General features: G+C 41.7%; 2 protein-coding genes across 4 annotated transcripts; one reads left to right on the forward strand and one right to left on the reverse strand.

The window, feature by feature from the left end:
• Window positions 1-2,545: 2,545 nt before the first annotated feature.
• Window positions 2,546-7,351, reverse strand: TAF1D (TATA-box binding protein associated factor, RNA polymerase I subunit D). Of its 3 annotated transcripts, none has more exons than XM_079305035.1 (6): window positions 7,269-7,351; window positions 4,953-5,207; window positions 4,401-4,848; window positions 3,960-4,135; window positions 3,344-3,401; window positions 2,546-3,053 (listed from the first exon to the last, which is right to left on the reverse strand). In XM_079305035.1, the coding sequence occupies exons 2-6, from the start codon at window positions 5,192-5,194 to the stop codon at window positions 2,925-2,927; spliced, it is 1,053 nt and encodes a 350-aa protein (XP_079161161.1). In that variant the 5' UTR covers window positions 5,195-5,207; window positions 7,269-7,351; the 3' UTR covers window positions 2,546-2,924. The 3 variants fall into 3 exon arrangements, with proteins under 3 accessions (XP_079161161.1, XP_079161162.1, XP_079161160.1); XM_079305036.1 differs by lacking the exon at window positions 7,269-7,351 and adding an exon at window positions 7,104-7,218; XM_079305034.1 differs by lacking the exon at window positions 7,269-7,351 and adding an exon at window positions 6,907-7,068.
• Window positions 7,352-9,907: 2,556 nt separating this feature from the next.
• Window positions 9,908-17,896, forward strand: LOC306807492 (ester hydrolase C11orf54 homolog). Its single transcript, XM_079317153.1, has 8 exons — window positions 9,908-10,035; window positions 11,359-11,457; window positions 12,417-12,490; window positions 13,053-13,154; window positions 14,080-14,256; window positions 14,839-14,988; window positions 15,558-15,674; window positions 17,622-17,896. Exons 1-8 carry the CDS (start codon window positions 9,978-9,980, stop codon window positions 17,793-17,795), a joined length of 951 nt encoding a protein of 316 aa, XP_079173279.1. The 5' UTR covers window positions 9,908-9,977; the 3' UTR covers window positions 17,796-17,896.
• Window positions 17,897-17,908: the final 12 nt, after the last annotated feature.

The raw sequence follows: 17,908 nt of genomic DNA on the forward strand, positions 1-17,908 counted from the left end.
AAAGATACAACCAAACTGCAGTTCTGAAAATTTAGAATGCCAAACTCCAGATTGATCAGTATTTGAATAAATGAATGCTATTTCAGGCCATGCAAATATTGTCCCTTCATATAAGTAACACAACTAATACATCCATCAGCTGTGGGTTGCAAAAGAAGGGTTTTTTCTAAGCACTAGGTTCCAGGTTTTTGTCTACAACGAAAGACAATACCTGATCAAGTGCTGGAACAGACCAAACACATTTTACTATTTTTGAAACAGCATTTGAAGCTACTTCCCAATTGACTATAAATACTTACTGTTAGCAGTAGAAGCAGCTGGCAGTGACCACACTCTCCAGTTCTAGACAGGTAGCTTGGACCAAGGTAATTGTGGTGAGGAGTTCAGAACAACTCCTCAGGACAACTTACACTGTGCCAGCCTAATGTACTTCCCAGTGCAGTTCTCAGCCTACAGCAACAGCCAAGTGAGGTATCTGTTCCTATCCTCTTAATCAAGAATGTTCTTGTAAGGTTTCACTTGCCCACCCTCAGCTCAGTGTTTCCCATCTCAAAGGGTTTTTCCTATGCTGTATTTTTACATGGTGCTTTCTTCCATGCCATTTCCTACACTGTCCCAAACCATGCAAATGGGGCAACATCCTACAGTAAGATGATTTCACAGCCACATGCAAGACTAAGCAGCTGCTCTCTGCTGTCCCTCCTGTTCTTGCTTGCAAGGGGTAGGAATTAACATGGAATTTTACCACAGGGAAGCCACCAGAAGCTGCAGCTGGTATGATACACCCTGGTACAGAAAGTGGGGGTGAAACACCACAAAGACACCAAAGAGACAGTAGTCCTTTAACATCTTCAGCAGAGAAAATTCCAGGCAGTGTTGCCATATCAGATAAAGTTGTCCTGCAGTATTTGACATCAGGTAAAACTTCTGTTTTCTAAGGAAAACTGAATTCTGAAGTATTCAAGAACTCAAGTTTTTGTTCAGAGAGGCTAACAGGCTCTGATTTTCATCAGACAAATGAAAGGTATGTAGCACTGAACTGATACCTTGGAAGCTTCACACACAAGCTGCTCAGCTGTGGAGCAGTGTAATCTATTTGTTTTTACTACAGAGCATTTTTCCAAAAACTTTTGTGAAATAATGCAAAAAATAGCTACCTGAAGGAAACAAAACTGAAACCCAACTAACAGCTTACCTTGTGCAGCAAAAAAACCATGAGATATTTCATCTTCCAAAAGCAACATCAAACTAGAAGGGAAAGAAAAGCAAAGTGGTAAGAACTCATATACAGCCAAATAACTGAAGATTCCTGAAGTCAAAGCTAGAGTTCAACATTAAATTTAACAGCTATAATATTGATTTTCATGTATATTTATCCAGTTCTAATCAGAATTGAAACTTAGTTCATTTCTGAGTCACTCAGCAGTTGAACAGCCAAATTCATCACATGAACTGCAGAATGAGCAGGACTCCACATACTCCTAATCCTAGACTCAGCACAAGTCTGTCAAGCCATTGAGTATTTCTCAGGGAGACACCTAGAAGAGTTACATTTAGCCATTAATTCTGGACCAGTTTTAGTTGTGATCTTTAAATGCTGAAGGCAATTTCTGCAGTCCTAGAGCTATCAAACTGCATTTGGAAAACTTTCTTGTAAAAGGTTTGGGATCTTAATTCAAGCATCTAAACACAACTTGACTTGTTCTCAATATTGAGCACCTGCTGCAAATCTCAGACTGTCAGTTGCATTTGAAGGAAATTTAACCAGCAGACAAAGCCTTTTTCAGACAACACACTCGTGCAGCACACATTTCTTTTACATGCTGAACAGCTGTCAATCAGCTGCTGACAGCAATTTGGTTAAGAGCACCTGAGTGAGGCTGTCAGGTGACTCACTTTTAAACCTTTCTGATTCACAAGTGAACATTTTAAACATTTATTACTTCAGCTACCAAAACTGCTGCAGTACGACTTGGTGATAGACTAATTCTAACTACTAGCCATGTTTCCAACTGAATAAAACACCTCTGAGAAAGGTATTTGCAGCTGGGGCAAAGCCTGGTAAGTACTGCTAAGAGAAGGGCAAGAGGGAAAAAAATTTAAATCCAAAATTCACTATACTGCTACAGTTATTTTTTACAATTAACTTACAACTTCAAATTATTGTATTCGGTTAAGGAACAGAGAATTAAGTTTCCTAAGAAGTTCTTCCATGTGGAATAGACAACCTCAATAATACAAAACTGGATTTTATTATCATTCAAATGCATTAACCTAATTCTGCAATAGACTTTTGTCAAAGTTGACCAACCACTTCTGCATTTTTATGGAACTTGGCTTGCATTAAGCTTCAATTCTGTCTTCAAACTTTAACTTCTAAAGTATTTCAAACCTGCACCTCTAAGACAGAAAAACAGTATCTCAAGCACCATCCACAAAGAAGTCAGCTATGAAAGAAAGGCATCTAAACTGCCCTTTTAACTTGAGACTATAGATGTATGCTTCTTTTCTATATACACATACTTTTCTATCCTGTGCTGTCCTGTTACAATATTTGGAACTTGTTTTTCCATTTTTAATTATGTAAATTGTATGACCTAATGGTTATCAGAAGTCAAGTTGCAGAAGCCAGAATTTCACCAAGATCATCAGCCATTGAACCAGGAATATTGTACTCTTGGATAAAGAGTAGCAAAGAAGACACTTAGAAGCTTAGCAGAAGGAAAAGTTGTTGTTTTGTTTTTTTTTAAACTATCTCAGACACAAGTCAAATATACTCACAGTAAGTCAAATGTGTCTAGGGCAGCTTAGTGGAGAGCTCAACACTGACTCCAGACTGAGTTTTTAAACCAAACAGGCCCATTAAAGAGGTATCTGAAGAACAACTGCTGCCACTTCTTTTGTGTGTCTGCCCCTCACAGAGCTCAGTTCTCTGCAGCACCATCTTCTTCATCCACTATTTCAATCACTTCGGGTGTTTCTGTATGTTTTCTTCCTGACTTTGGCTTTTTTTTACTGGCAATTGTGCTGCTTAGAATGAAAGAGCTGTTCTCCTAAGAAAATAGAAGACAGTAGTAGTCACAAGTCTAGTTTTGAGATACTTAAAGTAGCAAATTTGCAGATTTAAGACCTCTACAGAGAACTGCAATATTCCTATACATTTCAGCATTACATTAAAGAGAAGAGTGTGGACTATCAACCTTCTTCTGCACTAAAAGATCAGGATACAAAGAAGTTACAATTAACTCTGGTTCTAAGCTCAAGAACTAAATACTGAAGACATTATCTACTAATTCTTTAATTAGGCTAGAGTGTTTCTGAATTTAAAGGAGTGCTTACTTACCACTACTCTGGCATCAAACTGTTCCTGAGTATTGGAATTCAAGCTGTCCTCATCATTACTGAAATAACAAAAATAGATCAAATTGTGTACTTTTACTGCACCTTAAAGTGTGAAGTTCCAAACCCTTAAGTGAACAGTAGCTGAAGAACAGTATTGTACCTTCACACTGTCTTTTTTAAGCTTTCTAAAGGTTACAAGTATGTACAGAAGAGCAAATATTCTTGCTGATTTACTGGTCTTTTTATTGCACTAAGCTAATTGCTTGACCCTGAAGACCTAAGATGATACTTTGGTTTTTAAAAGCGTAAAAGGGTACTAAAAATTATCCTTTAGTCTTTGTTTTAGAACACTTAGAACTTTGTTTTAGAACACAGCATTTCAGAAAACTTTAATTTCTACCAACAATTATCAGTCTTCAGATCAAACTAAAAATACTACTTTCTGTGAGAACTTCTAAGTCACATCTGCAAGCACAGAATCTTAAGTGGCAGAGCACTTTGCTTGCAAAAGAAGCAATGCCTTCATAGTTGAACAGGACAGAAGAACAACTGAACTTGATACACACAGATATTTATGTGTCAGTTAAGCACAAGAGAGAAATTAAAGATGAACTTACTCTGTCTCCTGAATAGGGGAAATGGGGCCTTCATCATCTAAGTATTTGTGTTTCCGAAACACCACACAGTCTTTTTCTAAGTCATCACTGGCCTGAAGGGCTTTTAAAGCTTTTTTAAGATGGTCTTCATATTTAAGCACTTCAATATACTTGAAATATCCCTTTGCAGCTGCTTGCTGTAGAAAAAAAAACTTAGTTGAGATCTTAAAAATACCACTATAAAGCATTTATATACATTATGAACTGAACTGTAACACTGTATCGATGCAATATATTCTTGCTGTTTGCTTTAAAAGATATTACATCTACAACACCAAGTGTCTTGTTTAACAGAAAACTTGTAAATCTTGTTTCATTGTTTTATTCTAGTAGATGCACAACATAACTCATTTCAATTCACTATTTTTAGACTAAGACAATATCCCACAAAACAGGACTTACCTCATAGCCAAGAACCATCTTTAAGGGAATATGTTTCTCCCCATAATGCTTTTCAACAAAAGGGAATTGAAACCCTCTGTCTAGAAGCCTCCTCTTTTGCTCCTGAGGTGAGGCTGTGAGTGGGGGCCTCCCCGTGGGCATCTGGGTGCTCTCACACTTTTTCTTCTTTTTTTTCTTCTGTGTGCGAATTTTGAATTTTCGGTGTGCAGCTGCTTTGAACTTCCTTCCCCTGAAGTGATAGGCAAAAATAGCCTTCAGATTGAGTTTTGACTTCTGCTGCTTGGGAACTTCCAAAGATTTCCCTGGACTTTGGGGAGACAGAGAAGAATCTGAGGAACTTTCATTGTCAGGTACTCCTGTAACAGATTCAACTTGCAGCCTTGAAGATTGAGATCTTCTTTTCTGCTTTGAAGCAACGGAGCACCCAGGATGAGCAGCAGAGACATCACTGAAGAAGAAAAAAGTACTTACTTTCAAAAGAAGGTATAGGTTTATGATACATTACACAGGTTCTCCACAGGATAAATTCTGAACTAAAGATAAAAAACTCACATATCTGAACCACTGCTAATCAGTAAAACCTCAGCTGAAGCTGCTGATGATTTACACATGCTGTTAGGATGATCTGAAGATTCTCCAGGAGCAGCTGCCTTCTGCCTCGACCATGAAGGCTCTGTTCCTGTATTCCTTTGCCAGGAATACACCTCAGATGGCTCCTTCTGCTGATGGCTGATCAGCTCTTGGGCATCAGGGTAATCGGAGCCAGAAGCCTGGGATTCATCTGTATCAGTCATGTTTTAGTTTGCCCTAAAAGCAACAAGAATACAAGAAACTAAACAAAATTTTATATTTATCAGGTAACAAACTTTCCTGTACTCCACTCATGATCACAGGGTAAACTTATAAGAACAATCTAGAGAAAACTAGAGAAGAGGTTTTCTTATGAATTATGACCAATTATACTTTTCACACTAACATTTAAGTCACAGCCACTTACCTCAAGATATTCACAGCATAATTGAGGTCAGAAATTTTTTTAGTTTAACTCCTGCCCAAAGGAAGGCAAACCTCAGTGGTTCAACAGAGTTCAGAGACTTAAGTGAGATTAATTCTGAATATTTTAAACCTCTCCCTACTAAGTTTAAGTTTTCCTCCAAGTAAGAACACATTTAAGTAGCCAAGGGCTCGTTTTAGTTGTAAGAATATTGTAGTTTTAAGTCGTACATAAATACTCCACTGTGGTTTAAAACCTTTGAATTAACCCAAGTGTCATCATGAGAAGCAATGCCATCTTCCCTCTGTTCTTTTGTGAGCTGAAAGATACCTAAATCTCCTGCTGGTAACAATTCCTCACCCATTTGTTCTCTGGTTATCAGCTATTAGAGACCAGCTCCAGAACTAAAATGTTAATTCTCACTTGAATCTGCACAACATCACAATCCAGCTCTTCAGTGGCCAAGTCTATATAAAAGGAACTGGAAGATACAGAAAAGGAACCTCTGTAATAGCCTTAAGTTATGTACTTCTATTTCTATGCTTTTTAGGGTTTTACAAACTTATTATGCTACCCATTAATATTTCAAATGTAATTACACACAGTTCAGCACCTGAAGATAGTAGAGCAAAACTCATCCGATTTCCTTGCATATCCTGCAGCAGATCACCCTGAGGGCACATGCATTTCAACCACAGGATCAGGCCCAGCCAGCATGAATTTAGGAAAGGCATGTCCAAACACCTGATCTTTTATGACCAGTTACCCACTTAGCAGATGAGGCAAAGGCTGTGGATATTGTCTGCCTGCATCTCAGTGAGGCTTTGGACACCATTTCTCACAGCACTCTCCTGGAGAAACTGGCTGCTGATGGCTTGGATGGGTGACTGTTCACTGCATGAAAAACTGGATGGATGGCTGGGCCTTGAGGGATGCTGAATGGACTTGCATCCGGCTGGTAACTGGTCTTAAATGGTGTTACCCAGGGAGCAGTGCTGGGGCCAGATCAGTTTAATGTCTTCACTGACTATTTCAGAAAAATAATTAAGGTACCCTCATTCAGTCTGCAGATTACACCAAGCTGGGTAGGAATGTTGATCTGCTGGAGGGCAGGAAGGCTCTGCAGAGGTGTTTGCACGGGCTGTATTGATGGACTAAAGAAAACTGAGTGAGGTGCATTCAACAAGGCAAAGTGCAGGGTCCTGCCCTTGGGTCACAGCAGAAAAGGCCGTGGGGATGTTGTTCAGCAGTGGCTGGACATGATCCAGGGTGTGCCCAGCAGGAGCAGGGCAGGGACTGTCCCCTGCACCGGGCACTGGCGAGGCCACAGCTCCAGCACGGTGTTCCATTCTGCACCCCTCACACCTACAAAGACATTCATGCGCCAGCTTCGCTATGCCTGTGCGGGCACACTGCTGCCACTGCTTCACCCACGGCCTAACAAACACAGAAACAAACCCACCCACCGCCAGCAATGCCCCTCGGACCGCACCCACTCTGCCCAATACTCACAACTCGCAACTCAGCATCCTTCACGGCCTCGAAGGCAGCTCCGGCCCGCAGCGCTGGCACAGCACACAGATCCCTTAGGCAAGAAAAACAAGCATCTAAACTTGCTGAAGAACCTGACAAAAGCGCCAGGCACACTGCTCGACCCCTCGCCAGGCCTGGCTGCCGGCCGGGAAGGCCTCTCCAACGCGGGTACGCACCAAGTCACCGCGGGCCATGTACACCCCTCACCGACCGCCGCCACACGCCCCGATCCTCGGGGCGCGCCTCCACACCGTCCGGACTGTCCCTCCACCCCCGAGCCCCTCGGTCCTGGGCCCCGGCAGTGCGGATGGCGGTGGATCCGCCCGCCGCGACGCACCCACCTGCTGCCCCCGCTGCCTCACCGCAAAGGGCGCGCAATGGCGGCTCCGCACCTTAAATAGCGCCCGGCTCTCGCGAGAAGCGCGCGGGCCGACGGGAAGGAGGTAAGGCGGGAAGGAGGTGCCGCCATGCTGGGAGTGGCACCGGGATGGCGCGCCCGGGGGCGGAGCCGAGTCTTGCCCTCTTGTGCCAGTCCCGGTCAGCAGGGCAGGGCTGTGCGGCCGGGCGACAGCGGCGGTGGGTGCGTGGCAGAGATCGGGCAGGTCCCGGCTTCCCTCGGCTTCCCGCCCGGTGAGAGGCTCCCGCTCCTGCTGTGCTGCTTCTACTTCCCCGCGCTGCCCAGGCTCCTCCGAGCTGGCTGCTCCAGCCCGAACAGCCCCTTCCTCCCCTTCCCCTCAGCCGTGCCAAGCGTGCTGCCGGCTCTAGCGCTCCCTCGCTCCAGCACTCTTGGCCGCCTTTTCCTGCCGGGATGCTCTCTGTCCCTCTGGACCGCAGCCTCGCCTAGCACGCCTGTTAACGCCCCGTCCCTTCCCCAAATCCCAGCCGCTCCAGCAGTTGCTCCTTCCTCTGCCCCGTACGGGATTTCCTCGCACCGCCCCAGGCGAGACATTCTGCTTCTGCATCTGTGGATGTCCTGCTCTTCTTGGTGTCATCGCTAAATTTCTCTCTCACAACTGCCATCTTCAATTTTTTTCCACTGATATTTCTTCCCCCACCACCCTCCTCCCAACCTTTCCTTTATGCCTTTAACCCCCTTAGTTAATTTTAATTCAGGTTTTGATAATAAACATCCCATACACATCTAATGGTTCAATTTAATGATTCACATTTCATCTGTGTCCTCCTGGCACCTAGTTACTTTCTCTGATGTTTTCTTCCCTCTTTGTAAGCAGACTTTTAGGTTTTTACATACTTGTTGCCTCCATTCTAGTTGCACCATCCCACATTTATAATGATTTTATCATTCCTTTAGCATTTGTGTTCTTTCTTTGGAAGTCTTCTGTAGCAATTCAGTGTCACTGCACCCCTCCATGGTGGATCTTACTTGTGTGCTATTGTCTCAGGTTCTCTCTGTCCCACTCCACACAATTCACTCCCCTGAGAGTATTTGCAGTGGTGGGCCACAGATTACTCTTTTCTGTCTTTCCTCATAAGAACTGCTGTCTACCAATCAGACTGGGTTTATCATGGTACATCAAATTTTTCCACAGTCTTTCCCTCCTTTCTTGACTGTGGGGAGCCAACTTATTTGAATATGTACAAGTCTTGCCCCTGCCTTTTGCACAACAGCAGTTCTAGTTTGTCTTCTCAGACTGTTTCAGGACAGCAATGTGTTGAGTGCTGGTACAGCCTCCTTCTGGATGTGGCAAAAGGTTCTTGAGGGGGTGAGGATCATCTCCAACCACGCTGCCAAAGCCATGTTCTCACTTTCTGCCTATGCCTAATTACTCCCTTTCTTGGTGCACACTAAAAGTCTTGGGGTATGATTCACTCCACCTGACATTAGGCTTCTACCAGAGGCACCAAATCCAGCCTGCTACTTTCTCCTCCAGAGCCAGAGGAGGGACAAAGTCAACTGTGGAGATAGATAAGACAAGTTAAATGAGAATTACTATACATAGGTTGCAGTCTTTCTTCCTTTCTCTACTGCTTGCTACAGCAGTAATTTGGGGTGGCTGAGCATTGAGCTCAAAGATTTCAGTTAAGTGTCTGCTACCATTTCCTCACTCTTCTTATTTCTGTTTTTTTTTTTTTTACACTGCTTGTTTGGGCTTCTTTCCTTTATGCACACCATTGTCCTTCCTAACTAAGACTCAATCAGGTCTAGGAAGGTAGTTAGGATTTTGGCTTTTTCCTTCAACACCTGAGATCCAGGTAAATGGGACCCATTTTATTTTTTGTTGCTGTGTGCAGCAAGTATGTGCCTAAGGAGTTAATGATTGCTGCAGCTGATTTTTAGGTAGTGTACAATCAGCTGTTTCTGCCCTGAGCTAGTGGCTTGCCCTTCTAGCTGGCTTTGCAAGGCTGACTGAAGTACAGCCTATTTGTGATGAGGTTCTTAAACTCATGTTCAAAACTTTTTGTTACAGGCTTAGTACCCACACGGAGCCTGATACTGCCAAACTTGCTGCTGATTATTTCTATTTTGCTGTTAGCCTGTTTCTCTCTGGAAGGGGAAACACATGCCCTGAATCAATTGGAGACCATGCCACAGCTGGGGTTGAAAGTCCACCATAGCCACTGCTGGAAAAGTAAACATTAAGGTTGGGGAGACCTTAGGAGGCAGCTGATGTGCTCAGAAAAGCTCAGGTTTTCTTTCAAAACCTTCTTGTGACTCCAGGCTTACAAAAAGACACCCAAATCTCCTGATCCCTTGAACTGCATTCAGCATAGGATGTGTTTTCCCTACACCTGGTTGTCAGCTTGAAGACTAATATGTGCAATGCTCTGAGCCAGCTATAGGGCAGACACATCTCCTTCCAAAGTGCATAAGAAATTTAACATTACTATTGAAGCTGTCAGTCTCTCCTGTAATTCCAGAACTGCAGTTCTATTTTTTCTATGTATTCTTGAGTGAAATTGAGAAATAATTAACGTGTTGAAAGGAGCCTGTTTAAATTGTTGAACTATTATCTTTGTTGGCAGACCAATCACTCTGCAGTGTGCTGTACTGTAACTTCTTACCTGAAGAAATCAGCACCGATTAGGAAATGGCCAAAGTCGAAAGGTTTGCTTTTCATGTCCCAAGTCTGGAGGAGCTTGCTGGGGGTAAGTAATGCAACATGTGACTTTATACAAACTTGTAATGTACTCTTCAAACTTACCTTAAAGCTCAAAGTCTTTCTACAGCTAGTACATGCAGAATTCTTGCTTTAAGCACACTGAGAGGTAAAGAACAGCAGCACTATTTCTCTATATGTGATGATTTTCTTAGAGCAAACAATGACTCCTCCACCAAGCCCCCAAGATATTTAAAAACACAGGCTCTTAATCTCTTTAAAACTGCTGTATATGCAGATCTGTGTGCAGGTCATGAAAATTTGACCACTACACACCAAACCTCTTCACACATACAGAATCATCTGTTCTCCTCTGTCCTCTAGTGTTTCTTTCTTTTTCAGGACTGCTCAAAACATAGCTGACAAAATGCAATGTAGCATGGCAGACCGTCTTGTTTGAACCTAGTTGTCTCTTCCTTTGGTATTGCCTTAGAACAGGCCTGCAGGAAACATCTTCTTTAGTTTACTTATTTCTAAAGCCTTCTCAAGATGTGCTTGGAATAAAAAAGTGGTTGAGGTTGGAAGGGATTTCTGGGTTCAGCCCAGTTGCTCATGAGCTTCTTTTCTTGCTCTAGTAGGAAGACATTATTCCTTCTGGCAGTCTCTCCCCTGCAGCAGATACACTAAAGGATTTTTGTCTTTCAGATTGATCCTCAAGTTCAGTTTACCACTTTCCTGAATCTGTGTCAGTGTGACATTCCTGTGTATTGAGAACTTGTGGTTCTCAGTGGCACTTGCCAGAAATTCTCTGCAAGAGCATAAACATGATAGGCAGTATCCCTTAGTGATGGAAATTTCCAGACAGACAGAGACAGTTTGAGATTATAATCAATTGCAAACTGTCTGGTTAATGTATGTAAAGAACTGATTGTTGCTTCAGCTAAATCTTGCTTCCTCCTGTGCTCTTGCATCATATTTGACCAGGATCATAATTGTCTGCTCTTTGAAACAAACCCACTGCTGAATCTTATTGAAGCTTACCCATGGTACTTCACACTGTGCTGCCCTTAGTGATATTAGAGCAGTCAGTCAATGTATTTCAATGAAAATTCTTAAAACTAATTCTTAAAATTCTTAAAATTAATCAATGTGGCAAGCAATTATCTGAACAAACTTTTGCTCCTCTCTGAAGATCAGAATAATGTCAAAAGTGCCTGCAGGCATTTAAGTCAATGGAATTAGTCAGGATAAGCATAAGTAATGTGTCTTGCAGAAATAAAGCCCAAACAAATATGCATATGGTTGTTAGAAATTTGTCAGACTCTTGGTAATTTTTCATTATCAATAATTTTGCCATTATTCTTTATTGTAGTTTTGCAGAAAGGGCTTAAAGAGAACTTTGCTGATGCTCAAGTCTCTGTTGTAGACTGTCCTGATCTGACTAAGGAACCCTTCAACTTTCCTGCTAAAGGTAACCTAGCATTCTTGTTTTCCACTAAAACTTTTCCAGTTCCTTCTGCACAATCCTGCTTAGTTTTGATCCTCTGAAGATGTTTGAGACCTTAAAATGTTTTTTAGGTAAAGAATATACATGAGAGGAGAGCTACATTTTATTTCTGGATTAGCTTCCTAGTTGTTGTATGAACAGGGACAAGTCATTACTAAGTACTTGTCATATTTTTTTTTCTTAACCTATCATTGCATACCTACTTATTTCATAAGCTTTACTTAGTGTACTGAAAAGGTTTTGAAATTAAGTTATCATCTTTCAGATGGAGAAGTTTTTTAGAACCATGCCAATCACTATCTGAACCTAAGGAGTTGTGCTTCCATTAATTTTTAAATTCCTGGCATTCATGTATGTCAGTGAAGTGAAACTGTCTTATTCTGAATGGGATTCATCTTCTTTGACATTAGCTGTCTGGAAGACAGACATGTAATCTGTGCTACTCATCTGAGTTCCCTCTGGCATCAGTGTGAAAGGAACACCTCCAGGAGGTTATTCATCCCTTCTTAAAATACATATCCAAAAGTGGGATGAATTGTCCTGATACAGCTTTCAGCTGTGCTAAAATTTTGCAAGTGGAGTCCCAGCAGAGGTCTCTACTGTGTGGTGAGGATGTTACTAGAGAACTGGCAAATGGAAGGTGTTGTCCACTCTGACAATTTCTTTTTGTGCTTAGAGAATGTTATTTTACAACATGTTGCACAGCATTAATCCTACTGTGAATAATTTTAGGGCTTGGACTTCTTAATAGCTCAAAACTTTAACTAAACATGCTAAGGAAATAGTGTTCTCAAGGGTTTGAGAAGTTTGAGGAATCAGTTCTTTGGTGGGTTAGAATGCATACTTATTGAAGATTATTGGGAATAAAGGTTTTACCAAGCTAACTAAAGGTTTTACCAAGCTAACTGGCTGCATTTTTCCAGGAATCTGCGGGAAGCCTAGGATAGCAGATGTGGGAGGTGTTCCTTACCTCATACCTATTGCACAGAAAGAAAAAGTGAGTTTTTCCCTGCAGCTGTGGGGTTTAATACATTTGTCAAAAGAAAAGCTATAAACAAAGCTAAGGACTAAGAGATACTAGGATCCAGATACTGGAATTCTACACTTGTGAAGACACTTTTCAATGTTTAATGAGACTGATTCTTATACTGTAGTATATCATGAATCTACTAAGAACAATAATTCAGTCTTTGAATAAAATGAACAGTGAACATACAGGTAGAATCTATCTTTTAGTAAACAAATGGACATCTACCAAATTTGTTATTACTAAATGTTATGTTGTGTTCAGAAGCCATGTTCCACCTAATTATCAAAATTTTAATGAGGGTGGGTGTTGTGAATTAAATACTTCCAGGACTACAGTGAACAGAATGACAATTGCAGATCAGAGTGCCACACCAAAATCATAGAATGGTTTGGGTTGGAAGAGACCTTAGAGATAATATAGTTTCAGCCCCTCCTGTGGTGAGCAGGGATGGTACCTACTAGGTCAGGTTGTTCATCCAGCAAGGCCCCATCCAGCCTTCCAGGGATGAAAGTATTGTTTTTATTTTCAGGTTTATGACTTAAATAAGGTTGCAAAGGACATAGAACTGCCTGGAGCTTTCATTCTTGGAGCTGGAGCTGTTTCATCCAAAGTTCTTGGAATAAATGCTGAGGTCAGTATGTAAATGTGATGGTTCTCAGTGAAGTCATGAAACTATTATAACAGGAGAGTAGTATCATGCTGGGTATTCCCCATTTACAACAATGTATTTAATAAACACTTTCACACCACAAAAACACATAAAACATGTTAGAAAGAACAGAGATGAGGGACATCCACTTAGGTGCCTACTCCTGAGATAACAACAATTAATTTTTAACTTATAATTCTTCAGGAAACATGTGATTACCTTGAAGCATGCAAGAAACATGGGTTTTGTTTCTTGGAACTGATTGACAAAGAGGTTTTAATTCTAAAATTTAGAAATGCTTCTCAAACTTACTGGTAAATGTCTTTGAAATACTCTCTGTCTTTTGCCCTCTTGGATGACTTTGTTTCACTGTTGCAAATTTTAAAGATATGACCTAGAAGATTATAAACTCCAGGAAGGGTAGTTAGACTATTAGTAGACTATTGCCTATGGAGACTTTGGTTGATGACAGTTTTATCAGGCCTTTGGTCTTGTGGTCTCCTTTTGATGGATTTATTGGCAGAGGAGATAGTCCATATGAGCATTAAATTTGGACCATCATAACAGTGGTTGTTACTGTACACTGAGAGAGTATTACATAAAATTCCAATATTTGCATGCAGACTATAGATCTTATTTTTTTTTAGCACTAGCATTCATCTTTATATAACATTAAGTTTAATTGTTCAGAAAAATTAGACCTGTTTTCTGGACCTTTCAATTATATTACAATATTAGTGCATTTTTCTTACCAGTACAGACCTCCTGAGAGACAGAGCTGGGTGATGAAGTGGATTTTTTCTTGACATCATGGTCCAAAGCTTAAATCACATTGGTATGAGTTCAGTTATTTTGGCTGATTCTTACATGTTCTTATTGACTTATTCTTATGTGTTCTTTTTCCCAGCTTATCCCTATTGTTCAAACTAAGAGTGAAAAAAAGCCTGCTGTAAATGGGAGCTACGTTGCTCAGATAAATCCTGCAGATAAGGGGTGCCTGCTTGAGAAGTACAGCAGTAAATACACAGATTGTGAGTTTGGACTGCTGGCCAACCTTTATGCCAGCGAGGGCCAACCTGGTAAGGTGTGTACTTCCCTCTAAGGTGACTTTGTGGTGCTTTGTGACTGAATGGCAACTCATGGTTCTTCCATCAGTGTTCTGTGATAATAGTAAAGTAGTAATTCCACAAGAGAAACATGCAAAAGCAGGGACCTAAAGTAATGGTGCAATGCACTTGTGTAAATGAGATGTTGGTACTGAGGTAGTTTCTTGCACAAGTGATTCTCCTGACACAGCCAGCACTAAGAGGTGCTGGCAGAACTGACAGCTGCATGGAAACAGAACAGTCTTGTTACCCCGTGTTTCTGACAGAGTGGAAGCCAGCTGGTGGACAGAAGGGAGGTGCTCAACTCACTGTCTCATGTATGGGTAAATCTCTTGCTGCCCAGCTCCCTTTACAGGCAAAGCTAGCATTGAACAGAACCAAGAAAAGGGAGTTGGTCACATACTGGAAAGATGCAAGTGCAACAGCATTTGCATGGAAGCTTATCTTTTCAAAAAGTGAACTTGGGTTATCAGCTTGGGAGAATTTCAGAACAGCTTTCACAGACCTTTCCAGACCACTGCAGCAGGAGGCAGCAGTGACAAACTGACTTTATCTTCCAGGTCATTGAAGTGAAAGCCAATGGAAGAACCGGGGAGCTTAACTTTGTGTCCTGTCTGAGACAAACTTTAGAGAAACACTATGGAGAAAAGCCAGTTGGGATGGGTGGCACGTTTATCATTCAGAAGGGGAAAGCAAAGATTCACATTATGGTATGTTGTTCTCAATGCATGCAACTTTGTTTGTCCTCCTGAAAACAGAAGTATAAATCTTAGTGTAAATCTTAGTTTCTTCACTTTGTTTTGTATTTTTAAATGTTTGCACAAACTATTAGGATGAGCACTGTATTAAAGTAAGGAGCTGACATTGCAAAATCAATATTCCAAAACTAGCAATTCTGTTTTAGTTGGCATTGATGCCATCATCTTTTGATATCTTTGTGCAGCTAAAGAGCTGGAGAACTATTGTAAAACGAATTAAAATTAAATACATGAACTCAGATTATACTTATAAGAAGCATTAAACTTATAAAAAATAACTCACCTTCTAAAATGTACCAGGAGGAGGAGCACCCTCACTTCAGTAGTTTTCCCACTACCTGTGCAATGAAAGATGGAATATTCTGGTCGCTTCTATTTCTGGCAGAAACAGTGATGGACAGCTTCTTTCATGAAAGACAGTGAACAGAATAGTGGGGAGGGAAAAAGCAAAGTTTCTAGAGAAAAAGTATCCTGAGACAAGTGTCTTTCTTTTACTTGAAAAGCTTTTATTTTTGCTCTAGCCTCCAGAGTTTTCTGCCTGTCCCCTGAATACTGATGAAGATGTGAATAACTGGCTCAAATTCTTTGAAATGAAGGCTCCACTGATTTGTCAGCCAGTAATAGTTTCCAGAGATCCGGTGAGTCTCTTTTTCTCATTTCTAAGTATAGACTGAGACCTGTAATTAATTTTGTCTTGGATGTGATTTTCCTTTCAAGAATGGGAGTATGTATATATATTGTGTTCGACTCTTCCAAAGCTGGGGCAATGATTGAGAAGCTTCTCATTTCTGTGAATTGTTTGAATTGAGGACAGATCAATCTGCTCTGAAACCTAGTGGTTGTTCATAACTTCATGCTTCTGTTCCAGCTGCATGTGTACAAGTGCTTACATCCCAAACCCAACAGTACAGTTTACATTCACTGCTGGCCACACTGGGAGAAATGCCAAGAGCATGGAAGGTGGTTCAGCCTTGTGTTTATGTAGTTTGCTTTCATAAGAACTCCCTCTGCTAATGCTGTGTCAAAAGACATGAAGCATGTGTCCCATTGCTGATGTAAAGTGAAACCTGCAAAGCCTCATGTTGGAAACTTACTCAGCATCTTTCACAAGCAAGAAATTCAACAGCAAATAATTCAGGATAATAATCAATCTGGTTTCAAAAACCATTAAGGTGTTCATAATTAGGAAAACTATTTGTTTAAAGTAACCAGAAAACCACAGATGAAAATTACTACTTTATAAATAACAATGCAGTTCATAAGTAATATAAAAACGTTTTTTACAGAGGTAAGTGGGACATACTGTAGACTTAAATATATTGAAGGGTGTGATTTTATTGTGTCATTATGTGACAGCCTTTGGCCTAAGGCTAAATTTTGTGTATCTTCCCATAAACCACTGATGCATCCTTTGAAAGCAGCCATCAGCAGCTGCTCCATTCAGAACCAGTGCAACTTGTGTGGTGCAGGGCTTTCTCCTGTCTGCCTTCCCTGCAAACAACAGCACCTGGCTAGGCCTGTGGTTTTGGAAATGTCTGAGTGTCTCTACAAAGAGCAGTAGATGATGGCATTCCAGTGCCATAGCACTGCTCACCAGTATCCCCTTGCAGCCCAGAAAATAATGCTGTCCTGAGCTATGTCAAACTAGGTGTGGCAAGGTCAAGCAAGGTGATTCTTTCCCTCCTGAAACCCCACCTGGAGTGCTGCATGTAGCTTTGGGGTGCCAAGAAAGATGTTGACCCGTTAGAACAGGGCCCAAGGAGGGCCATGAAAATGAGCAGAGGGCTGGAGTACCTCCTCCTATGAAGAGAGAATGGGAGCTGACATTGTTTAGCCTGGAGAAGAAAAGGCTCCAGAAAGACCTTATTGCAGCCTTCCAGTACTTAAAGGAGGCTTTCAGGAAAGATGGAGAGAAACTTTTTATGTAGTGATAAAAGAAGAGGCAAGGATTTTAAATTAAGAGAGAATAGATTTAAATTGGACATATGGAAAATTTTTTTAGACAGACAGTGGAACAGATTGCCCAGAGAAGATGTGGATGCCCCATCCCTGGAAGTGTTCAAGGCCAGATTAGGCGGGGCTTTGAGCAACCTGATTGAATGGAAGATGTCCTGTCCTATAACAGAGTGGTTAGAATAGATGATCTGTGAAGGTCCCTTTGAACCCAGCCTATTCTGTGGTACATAGAACTGGTGATACTGATCTCGTGGTTTAGGACGTTCATTGCTATTTTATTCACTGTTCTTCCCATATTCATCTAAGCTGGCACTCCGAATTGGAGACAATCCCTGTATTGCATGGGCCTGTGGCAATTCAATGCAAAGGGGTTTGATTTCCAGTAGGGGTTATCCCAATGGAAAGAAAGGTGGGGGGGGGAAAAAGGTTAAAAAGGAGATCTCAGTCAGATTAACACCAAAACCTAGGGGCTGTCAGTGTTACTAAGTTATTTTGACTTACTGTTTCACAAGCGTCTTGCAAGTTTTCACTGCTTAACATTTGGAGATGTGTGGAAATACATTAGGATGGACTATCCCGTGACTTTTAAATGCTGTTCCCATTGCTGACGGGCCTCTGTCTGGTGCCAGGGCTTCGACCTGCGTGTGGAGCACACGCACTGCTTCAGCCACCACGGGGAAGGGGGGCACTACCACCAGGACACCAGCCCGGACAGCGTGCAGTACCTGGGCTACTTCCAGCCCGCCGAGCTGCTCTTCCGCATCGACAGGCCGCAGGAGACGCACCTGGTCGGGAGAGACTGAGCCCCGCGGGCATTTCATCCCCCTGAGTACACGGGCTGAGTTTTGTAATGCTTTCCATTCTGCGCACTCACCAGATTTAACAATAAATGTGAGAACAGTAAGCTGCCGCCTTC

The sequence above is a fragment of the Erithacus rubecula genome (assembly GCF_903797595.1).
Source record: "Erithacus rubecula genome assembly, chromosome: 1".
In the NCBI taxonomy this organism is placed as follows: domain Eukaryota; kingdom Metazoa; phylum Chordata; class Aves; order Passeriformes; family Muscicapidae; genus Erithacus; species Erithacus rubecula.